This window comes from Artemia franciscana, chromosome 9 (genome assembly GCF_032884065.1).
Source record: "Artemia franciscana chromosome 9, ASM3288406v1, whole genome shotgun sequence".
Classification (NCBI taxonomy): Eukaryota; Metazoa; Arthropoda; class Branchiopoda; order Anostraca; family Artemiidae; genus Artemia; species Artemia franciscana.
The window spans coordinates 24953322-24964242 of NC_088871.1; the positions used below are offsets into that span (position 1 = coordinate 24953322).

Genomic DNA, 10921 nt, shown 5'->3' on the forward strand with positions numbered 1-10921 from the left:
AGCTGAATAGGAACTGTGCGTCCTACACAGGCGAGCTCCGATTAAAGATGTTTAGTGAATTCACTATTTTCCTTGCCAAGCCACTCTTCCCCATTATTAACCAGTGTTTCCAAGAGCATGTGTTCCCTAGAACTTGGAAGAGAGCGTACATTCGCGTAATACCCAAAGTGAAGGGTCCAAAATCTTACGACCAACTCCGATCTATCTCAATAGCCCTGAACCTGTCTAAGGTGGCAGAAACGTTTATATATCGCGAGCTGACGCAGCATATTGTTCTTCTCTTGACCCATATCAGTACGGATGCTTGAATGGAAGCAGCACAACTGTTTACTTAGTGAGAATGTATTACCTTATTTTCGAGTGACTTGACCGACGAAGTGCGATTATCGATCTCTTCCTTCTGAATTATCAAAAAACCTTTGACCTTTTTCGCCATTTCATAGCTGTGACAAATTTACGTGCAATGGGTGCACGCATGCATTATCTTCTTTTAATGATTGATTTTTTGCAAGACCGTTTCCAGTACGTCCACAGCCCTTTCCCTGGAGACACCAACTCCGAATAGGCTAAGCTCACGTGTGGTGGTCCACAAGGCACGAAACTTGCAGCGCTGTTGTTTTTTGTAGTTATAAACCTTGTCCTTCCTGAGGTCAAGGACAGGTTTAAGTACGTAGACGAGACGTAGACGTACATATAAGGCAGTTACCCAATTCAGTGATGCAATAATGAGCAACTTTCAAGACCAATGTACTATCAAAATCCTTCAAATCTACAAATGAGAAACAAAAATCCTTCGCTTTAATCCTCTTAAGAGGGCAGTCCTCCTCCACTGTGCCCTAGTGTATCTTCGGGTGTACTTCTCGGTGTCACATTTAGCATTGACTGCTTGTTTAGTACTCATGTTGATACAATCACTTAAAAGGCGAATGGTGTGATGCGTACCCTTATCTTTCTACGTCGTTTCGGTTTTTCTGTGTCCCAAATTAAGACGGCTTATCTTACATACATAAGACCAATTCTCAATTATGCTTGCCCTGTATGGGGCCCTCAAGTCAACAACATAAGTTACTGAAGCGATCAACTTGAGTCACTGCAAAAAAAGCCTTTAAAGTTATTCTTTCAGAGGCATATGTTTATGAATTGGCATTATCTGTCCTAAAACAAACGCCCTTCACGAACGTCGTTTGGGTTTGATTTACGAATTTCTTCTTAGCAGTGAAAAACACTCGGATACTACCACCAGTTATGAAGGATAAAATAAACACAAGGTCAGCTAACAAAGGAAGACTGGAATTGCCTACTCCAAGAACAAACCGTTTCACCAATTCGTCTGTTTTTTTTTACATGTCAGTGTTTAATGAGTTATAGTCTTGTGTTTTTTTTCTTGTTTTCGTTGTAAGTACTAGCACCATTTAGCTGGAATTTCGTTCTAAACTATAATTGCTTGTAAAAATAAAACTATTCTATTCTATTGAAAAGTAACTAAAGTCAAACTATATCTATAATCTACACGACCTAATTATGTAGTTTAGAAAAACAAAGATTCGTTTGAATGAATTATGTTCATACTTAGAATTTTACTACACCAATGACTTCCTTTTGACAAAATACGGCTTGACTTAATTGTAATCGACAACCACATTTCAATCTAGTAAAACTGTCCAGAGAAAGGACTTGCCGAAAAACCTAACAGTCAGTGAGAAAGGAAAAACTAAATTAGGATGCGCAACAGTACCTCAACAGAGAGCAGGAGAGAGAGAGAGAGAGAGAGAGAGAGAGAGAGAGAGAGAGAGAGAGAGAGAGAGAGAGGAGAGAGAGAGAGAGAGAGAGAGAGAGAGAGAGAGAGAGAGAGAGAGAGAGAGAGAGAGAGAGAGAGAGAGGGGGGGGGGGGAGAGAGAGAGAGGGAAAGAGAGAGGGGGGAGAAAGAGAGGGAGAGGAGAGAGAGAGAGATGGGGGAGAGAGACAGAGAGAGAGAGAGAGAGGAGAGAGAGAGAGAGAGAGGGGAGAGAGAGAGAGGGGAGAGAGAGAGGGGAGAGAGAGGGAGAGAGAGAGAGAGAGAGAGAGAGAGAGAGAGAGAGAGAGAGAGAGAGAGAGAGAGAAAGACCAGTGATACTTAAAAAAACTCATATGTAGCAGCAGCTTACCGATTTGAACTCATCTGATGGATCAAGATCAAGATTCAAAGCTTCAAATTGCTTTTTGAGAAGCGTATCACAAGCTGGACATGACGTTGGGATCTTATCCAGCGTCTTCGACCCACAACTATGACAAAATACGTGGCTACAAACAGTGGCCCAAGCACGGCCACTTATTGACTTTCGACATTCCTTGTTGTTACAAAAAAATCCTCCCGAGTCCATTTTATCAAAGATATTCTGTATTCTGGAACTAATAGCTAAGTACTTTATGCTTCTTGAAATCTATGACCAAAACACTTGAAACCTTTTTAATGGAAGGTCCTGCAATAATATAAAATATATTTATAAAGAAATACTATATTGATATATAATATAATATAAATGATAAAAGCACCAATACATTATAATAGATATGATTTGCAAGAGAAAAATTGCCTAAACATCCAAACCAAAATGACAAGCAGCTAACACTGTATTTGTTTGAGGACTCACAGGCTTATTCTCAAAATGAATAAACAGGCTATAAATATGTGACATTGCCTGCTGTTTCTTGATTGACTTTGAATCTATATGTGGGTTCACTTGAAATTACTATACAGCACCTAAAGATATTGATAAAAAAAAAAGTTTGATAGTTCTAATAGCAAAATAGAAATTAAAAAAAAAAACACAAGTATTTTCTTTTTTTACATTATAGAGCGATGCTCTTGAGTAAGAACATACCATTACAGGATGGATTGATAAGAACCAAGAAAAAACAACCAAAGCCGAAACATTACCCTCAGACAACATTTTAGTACCCAGGTAATTATTAATCATTGTAAATTTCAATACAAAGAGTAACTCAAACATACAAACACACACACATCATTGTAAATTTCAATACAAAGAGTAACTCAAACATACAAACACACACACCCATGGAATTCTTGCTATCTAGTTTGAAGCTGTCATAAGTGCTTTGTGTAGACTTGACAAAAATTTATTATTCTCTGGCCTGTACTGTTTGGACCCATTGCTTTCCTTGAGGTGATTATCATGTCAATGATTTAAATAATGTGAAAACTGTACCATTGGGTGTAACAAAGTTGCTTTGATTTTCTCATTGAAGCAATTATATTAGCTTCTGTGGAGCTCAGTCACCGTAGAGACTATTGTAGATACTTATATTTTATCTATTGCTTTTAGATTTTATTTGATTTTGGTTTATTTTAGTTTTTATCTTTGTTTTCTCAGCATTGAAGTCGCCTTGTTTCATACAGGCGGAACATGTGTGTTACTTTAGTTAAATCTTTTCATTCTACTGGTTGTAGTCCCATTTGTTTTTTCATTGTGAGATTTCTCTATCTCTCTTTGTTGTTTTTTGTCATGACTGGTCGTTTCAGATTTAGATCTTTCATGCTACCACAAGCTGAAGTCTTGCAGAATTGGTACAGGACTAGGCAGGAGTGGTGTTAATGATATTGAAAAGAAAGGTCACTATTTACTTGTGTCTAGAGTTATTTTAAAAATGAGAATAAGAGAAAGAATGAGATCCATGATGAGAATTTGAGATACAACTTGAATTTAACTGTGTAGAAGATGGAGGGGATAATTGAAGAAAATAACTTCCAAAGTATCAGAGTTTGTCCCAGAAAGAAAATCTAGAGATGTAACTGGAAATTTCAACAGAGCACCTCAAGCTTGGTAGAAGAGAGAAAGGGCTTTTACAAGAAGTTTTCAGGGATGGATCTTAAGAACACAAGAGGAGAGTGAGAAAAATAAAAACGGCATTTAAGCGTGAATTAAGGAAATGTGAAATGGGGGAAATGGATAAAATCACCAAGGATCTGAAAAATGTAGCCAGACAGTATAATATAGTACAGATATTTTAAGAAATTGAGACAAAATAGTCAGTAAAAACGGCATTGAGGCTTCCATTAGTAATAAAGAAAGATTCAAAAAGAGGGCAGCTGATTATTTTGAGAATGTGCTAAACTGTGACAAAGCTTGTCAGAGGTGATAGCATCATTTGAGGGGGGTTCACATAATAGCGTCGTTTCAGTGGGAGGGCACATTTGCCCATCTCCCATAATTTGACGAAAAATATTATATAGTCTGTGCCCCTTGACTCTCTAGTTGGAAACCCATCTTGCCCCCCCAAATAAAAATGCTGGAGTAGTACCCCTGGATCCACTCCCTCCCTCCCTCAAACTAGATTCTTGCCAAGATATAAATTATCTAGTTATTTTAGTAAAACTTTAATTAAACACCTTTATAACAGAGATGATCAGAATGAGTGTGCTAATTACATGGCTAGATATCTGTAAGAAAGAAATTACTTAGCATGGTCGCACTTATTATACAAAGATATACTGTGGGATAAGTTTTAAGAGAAGGACAATATGGTTTTAAAGAGAGATGATATATGAGCCAAATTGTCCCTCTAAGATTAATTATTGAGAAGCTTTTGATTGGTCAGAGTTTAGTCCTCAGTTCTATAGATCATGAGCAGGCAATGGGGTACCTGCTCATGAGCAATTAAGCAGAAAAGCTTGAACTATGGTCCTATCATTGTTTTGTAAACCAGAAAAAATAATAATAATAATTTATTTATAACCCACAAAGTACATTAAATTGTGGAGTAAACACAAAAAAAAAGAAAAAACAAGACAAAAAACATAACAACATAAATAACATAGCAGCATAACAACATACAACATAAATAAATTACCTCCATTCAAAAAATGGCCAAAGAGGGTCAAAAACACCGATCATTTGCCGAGTTTTAAGACATATATCTTTAGATAAATGTTTCAGTCGCGAGGGTGCATCAACAATGTCAAATTTAGAGACGACTGTATGATTCCGATACCACCAAGGCAGATGCAGCAAATACTTGCAATACTTAAAATATCCTGAGCGTATTTTCTTTGTATCCTTCTTGCAAAGGAGGATGCGAAAAGCATATTTAGAAATTAGTGATATGAATCTATTGCAACACAGGCTTAAACAAGTCATCAGGGCCAAACTAAATCAAAGCTTCATTGCTTACACTATCACCAAAACTGTGCCACAACTCATATACATATTGTATATCACCATAAAGAAAGACAAACTCCTGAATGTCAGGAAAAAGGCCAGGGTCTTGCCAACATTCAAGAAGGAAGATAAAAATAAACTCTTCAATTACTACCCAATCAGCCTTACCACCAACTGAGCAAGCTGGTCAAAAACACAATCATTAAGCATGTGAAAGACAGTAAGCTCTTAAATCCAGCATATATTGGTTTCATGGACAAAAATAGCTGTGTTAACTAGCTACTTTGGGTATTGGATAGAATAACCATCAGCACTGAGGAGGGTTTTGTACACTGCTAGTTTGGTTTGATGTAAAAAAAAACAACAAAAAAACCTATTAATTAATCACTGTGCACATGAATAAAACTTTGTACCCTGTAACTTGCAGGGTACAAACTGTTTGGGCAGATGGAATAAAATCACTAGAAGCTACAGTCCCAAGCAATAATATCCAAGTAAGTGTCTTTAAGTCACTACTCTTCTGACCCTGGTTATAATTGACAAAACAAACAGCAGAGTTCAAAGCAGTTGAAAACTATTTGCTGACAATACTGAGCCCTGCTACAGAAGAAGATATTGAAGCTGTGCAAAAGGATGTCAACACCCTATTTGTAAATCTTAGAGAAGTTGGCCTCAAATTAAACTTAATTACATGCATGATATTGGGTTAATATCAAGAACAACTGCTTTGAAACACGAGTTACAACAAGACCTCCCTTGAGCAAATGTAGGCTGAGATTGAGACTTTGGAATTATGCTAGACAGACAACTTAGGAACACAATTAATACACAACAAGATTTGCTGACTTGATGGGCTCATTAGGTGATCTTTTAGGAATAAGAAACACAAAATATTTAAGACCCTTCTTAAAGCTCTAGTAAGATCATTGATTTGGTAGGATAAAAAACAGTATCCAATTGAGAAAAATTATGTAAAACAAAAACCCTTGCATATTGTTACCTAATAGGCATTGAGAAGATTTGTATATATGAATGAATAGCTAAAAACCTAGACTATGCATCAATATGGCTATTATTAAATTTTTTAAGATCATATAGGCTACTTGAAATTATTATTTTATTGGCTTACCTAGAAGAGACCACAATTTTAATTCATGCATCATGCTCTAGTAAAATAGGATGGTCCATAACCCACCTCCATTTTTCCAAAATGGGAAAAAAATGATCATCCCCAAAAAGAGGTCTTTTATCCTATACATACATAATATTACCTTAAATTGAAATTGCCAGCAATAGGATGATCCTGTAAATGCTTGTCAGTGAATAAGCCTATTGTAGGCTGACTGGTCTGGTGAGAACTAATCTAATTGTCAGGGCCTGTTGCACCATTCCTTGTCAACTGATGATTTGAATGACTCAATACTAGCAGAATAGACTATTTCCTGGTCTAACAAGTTCCATAGACTCATCACCCAATTAGAAAAGAATTTGCTATGTAACCTTGAGTTAGCATGCTTCTTGAAAAGTTTTTGATCATGTCCTCTTGTCCTTGAAAAGACATTTGGGATATTCTTTATGGTTGAGTAGCTTGAATGCCATAAACATACCCTCTCTTTTGGCAAAAGTCAATTAAAGCCAGATTTATTTTTTTATTTGCTAAGGATAATGTTAAATGCATCACAAATTTTAAAAGAAGGATAATAAACAGCAATAATTTGGCCCTAGTTTCATTGATATCTCCAAATTTTATTTGATACCTCATATGGTCAAAGAAAAACCCTTAAGAGCATCATTTAGACTATAAATTCATGCTTGAAAATTTAAACTCCCAACTTAACTAGACCCATTTTCCGAGATCAGTAAAAACTCCTTATCTAGTATTCAGAAAAACCTTTAAAATACTTATCTACAGCTAAAGTCAATGTAAATCAGCTGAATTCCTGCAAAAGACAGATATTTCTTGATTTTTAGACACGTGAACTTTAGACTTCAAATAATAAACATTCTTATATTTCAGGTGTTATTGCCATCTAATAAATACAAATAAAAAATCGTCATCTATATGTAGCTGCTCTAATTTGTATAGAATAAATCTTGACTTAAGCTAGTTGGAATGAGCACTAAAATCTTAACAAACTTCTCTAACCTTTTTTAGCCAACTAGTTACTGTGGGATTTTTAGTTATAATATTTGTTGATTATGTCAGATAAATTTGCGTTCCTGAGGGATAACAAGATTTAATTTGACCTCTCTAAGAATAGGAAAGACTAGCCTTTTGTTTAAACTGCCACATTTTTATAGCCTAATCAGAAATGTCTAAAATTCGTGTTGATAAACAAAAAGTTGTAATTCTTGGATTTATTGTCGTATTCTCTATCTATGAAGTGTCATACAGGTGGAATAAATCACAAATGCTGTTTCAGGCTGAAACAGAAAAATTCCAGTGTGTCAACCAGTTAAAAGGTAGGCATAGTTCAAAAGTTGTGGTAATGGACATTCAGGACGTTTGTGACAGCACATGAGAACATTTAGAAAGAAATGTTGATAAGAAAAAGCAGTATAGCCTAATTACATTACCCAGTAGGCTAGGTGCTCTTTCCAAACATAGGCTAATTTTAGGCTAATAGTCTGTGCTACTTTGACAGTGCACTTTATGGTAGATATTTTTGTCCTTATAATTGATTTACAAATAAGGTGAATATCCCCCTAGATGTCATTTTTATGCTCTTTCTGAAATTGCTTCTATTGGGAATCTCTCAGTAGGGTAAGACAACCAGTACTGGGACACTTCAATCACTCTGCCTATTCTGGGACAGAATCTTTGGTTGGATTGCAACATGTCCAATACTGGGACAAAAGACAACAGGTTTTTTGGAAGTAACCCAGAAAAATGTATAGATTGGGTGTCCAAGATTAAAGTCTTTTGTCCCAGTATTGGACATGTTGTAATCCAATCAAAGATTCTGTCCCAGAATAGGTGGAGTGATCAAAGTGTCCCAGTACTGGTTGTCTTACCCTAATTGTTTCTCTTGCAAATTCAAATTTAAGCCTTTTTTGAACCCTTGAAAATGACCTAAAAGCTTCTAGTTTTGGTAAAATTCTAGTTAATTGACTTCTTGCTATCTCAGAAAGGGTTTAGGTTAAGAAAATGAAACTTTCAGGGATGGGTCTACAGGCTAAAGTATGTCCCAGAAAGGTATTTAAAGTACCCACCTCCACTCTTTCTCCCTCTAGAGGGTCCTGAAATTTGCCTACATGACAGGTCTATACCTATTTAAATTTTGACAAAACAAAATTTACCTTAATTTTCAGTTACTAGGTGCTGTTTCTCTGCCTTTAGTTCTGAAAATGCAATTCCTGTTTGCATTAAGCAGAAGGTCTATTTTGCAAGGTTTCAACTTTATCACACACATATTTTTAAAGGTCATCAAAGGTCAGGGCCCTCTAGAGGGAGAAGGAGTAGAGGTAGTTGCTTCAAAATACCTTCCTGGGGCATACTTTAGCTTGTAGATCCATCTTTGAAAGTTTCATTTCCTAATCTAAACCCTTTCCAAGATAGCAAGAAGTCAATTAACTAGAATTTTACCCTAATTTTTGGCTATTAAAAAGGCTTAAAACATTTTTTCAAACTTGCTAATGATTATAAATCTATTTTTAAGCTAAATAATCCAAAAGCATTGATTTATCACAATTAAGCTGGATAAAAAATTCAAAACAATTTCTCTGGTTTTCTATATATCATGTTTCTGATGTTGGGTTTTATCAAACAGTTTGTGGTAACAAACTGTAGTAAGGAGTGACCCGGCTCGATAGTAAACAAAACTCTAAAAAACGGAATTTTGATACTAAAAGATATATCAAAAGAATCAGATTTTTATGCTGATTTTAAATATATAAGTTTCATCAAATTTAGACTTTGTCATCAAAAGTTATGAGCCTGAGAAAATTTGCCTTATTTTGGAAAATAGGGGGTAACACCCCCTAAAAGTCATAGGATCTTAACGAAATTTACACCATCGCATTCAGCGTATCAGAGAACCCTATAGAAAAAATTCCAAGGTCCAATCTACAAAAATGTGGAATTTTGTATTTTTTGCCAGAAGACAAATCATGGGTGCGTGTTTATTTGTTTTTTGTTTTTGTTTTTTTTCCCCCAGGGGTCATCGTATTGACCAAGTGGTCCTAGAGTGTTGCAAGAGGGCTCATTCTAACGGAAATGAAAAGTTCTAGTGCCCTTTTTAAGTGACCAAAAACATTGGAGGGCACCTAGGCCCCCTCCCACGCTCATTTTTTTCCCAAAGTCAACAGATCAAAATTTTGAGATAGCCATTTTGTTCCGCATTGTCGAAAACCATAATAACTATGTCTTTCAGGATGACTTACCCCCCACAGTCCCTGGGGGAGGGGCTGCAAGTTACAAACTTTGACCAATGTTTACATACAGTAATGGTTACTGGGAAGTGTACCAATGTTATCAGGGGGATTTTTTTGGTTTGGGTGTGGGGTTCAGGGGAGGGGGCTATATGGGAGGATCTTTCCTTGGAGGAGTATTTCATGGGGGAAGAGAAATTCAATGAAAAGGGCGCAGGACTTTCTAGCATTACTATAAAAAAAACAATGAAAATATAAACATGAAAAAGTTTTTTCAATTGAAAGTAAGGAGAAGTATTAAAACTTAAAACGAACAGAGATTATTACGCATATGAAGGGTTCTAAAAATACTTTAGCATAAAGAGCGAGGTATTTAGGAGGAGATAAATACTTTGCTCTTTATGCTAATTAAATAAAAAAAAACAAGTTTTTTTTAATGAAAGTAAGGAGCGACATTAAAACTTAAAACGAACAGAAATTACTCCGTATATGAAAGGGGCTTTTCCTCCTCGACACCCCGCTCCTTATGCTAAAGTTTTTTATTGTTTTAAAAAGTAGAGTTGCGAGAAAGAATCAAACTTTAGTGCAAGGAGTGGGGTGTCAAGGAGGAAAAGCCCCTTTCATATATGGAGTAATTTCTGTTCATTTTAAGTTTTAATGTCGCTCCTTACTTTCATTAAAAAAAAACTTTTTTTTTTTTTTATTTAATATTTTTAAATGGTGAAATGCTGTTTTGGTGAAATGGCTGTTTTTTAGTAGCATAACAGAATAAGAAGAAAACACAGTGGATTTGTTTTGATTTTTTTTTCTTCAACTCAATCTTGACAAATCAATCTTTGTGAGTTATACAACTTTTAGAAAATGGATTTTCATCAAAATTGTAAGTTTGAAATAAATGTTATAACCCATTTTTATGCCTATATCTAGAAAATATAGAATGATATTATTACTTTCAATGGTTATAAAAGGGATTAAAATTGAATTTGCAAGAAAAGTGATGATTATATTCAGAAACAGCATAAAAAATGGTATCTATTGGTATGTTAACTTTATTCATAAGTCAGTAATATGAACAGCAAAATATTTACCCACTTCACCCTAATGGTCACCCATATAACATTAGGCTAAACACAAAACTAAATGAAAGTACTAAAACAATATAATTCTTAAGATTAATATAGGCTACATGATGTTTTGATTAATCAGACCCCAATGTTTCCCTCCATTATGGTGTGATCTTTTGAATGGCATATTATCCAAACTGGTTTCAAATCTTGTTCAGTCAAATAGGCATAGGCTAAGGATTTTGAGAGGTGAAAAATGAAGTTACCTATTAACAATAAAACACAAAGCATGAGGAGATGAAGAAAGATATATAAGTATGCTGTTTA

General features: G+C 35.3%; 1 protein-coding gene across 4 annotated transcripts in view; it reads right to left on the bottom strand.

Annotated features, from left to right (window-relative positions):
• LOC136031183 (E3 ubiquitin-protein ligase CCNB1IP1-like) overlaps positions 1-7191 on the bottom strand; it is a 33691-nt gene extending 26500 nt beyond the window's left edge. Inside the window, exons 1-2 of one of the 4 annotated variants that reach the window (XM_065710540.1) lie at positions 7051-7191; positions 2145-2459 (exon numbers count right to left, since the gene is read on the bottom strand). In XM_065710540.1, coding sequence (XP_065566612.1) covers positions 2145-2360 — 216 coding nt within the window. In that variant the 5' untranslated portion in view covers positions 2361-2459; positions 7051-7191. The remainder of the gene's footprint in view (positions 1-2144; positions 2460-7050) is intronic. The other 3 variants (XM_065710536.1, XM_065710538.1, XM_065710537.1) reach the window with 3 other exon arrangements.
• Between the last annotated feature and the right edge of the window lie 3730 nt (positions 7192-10921).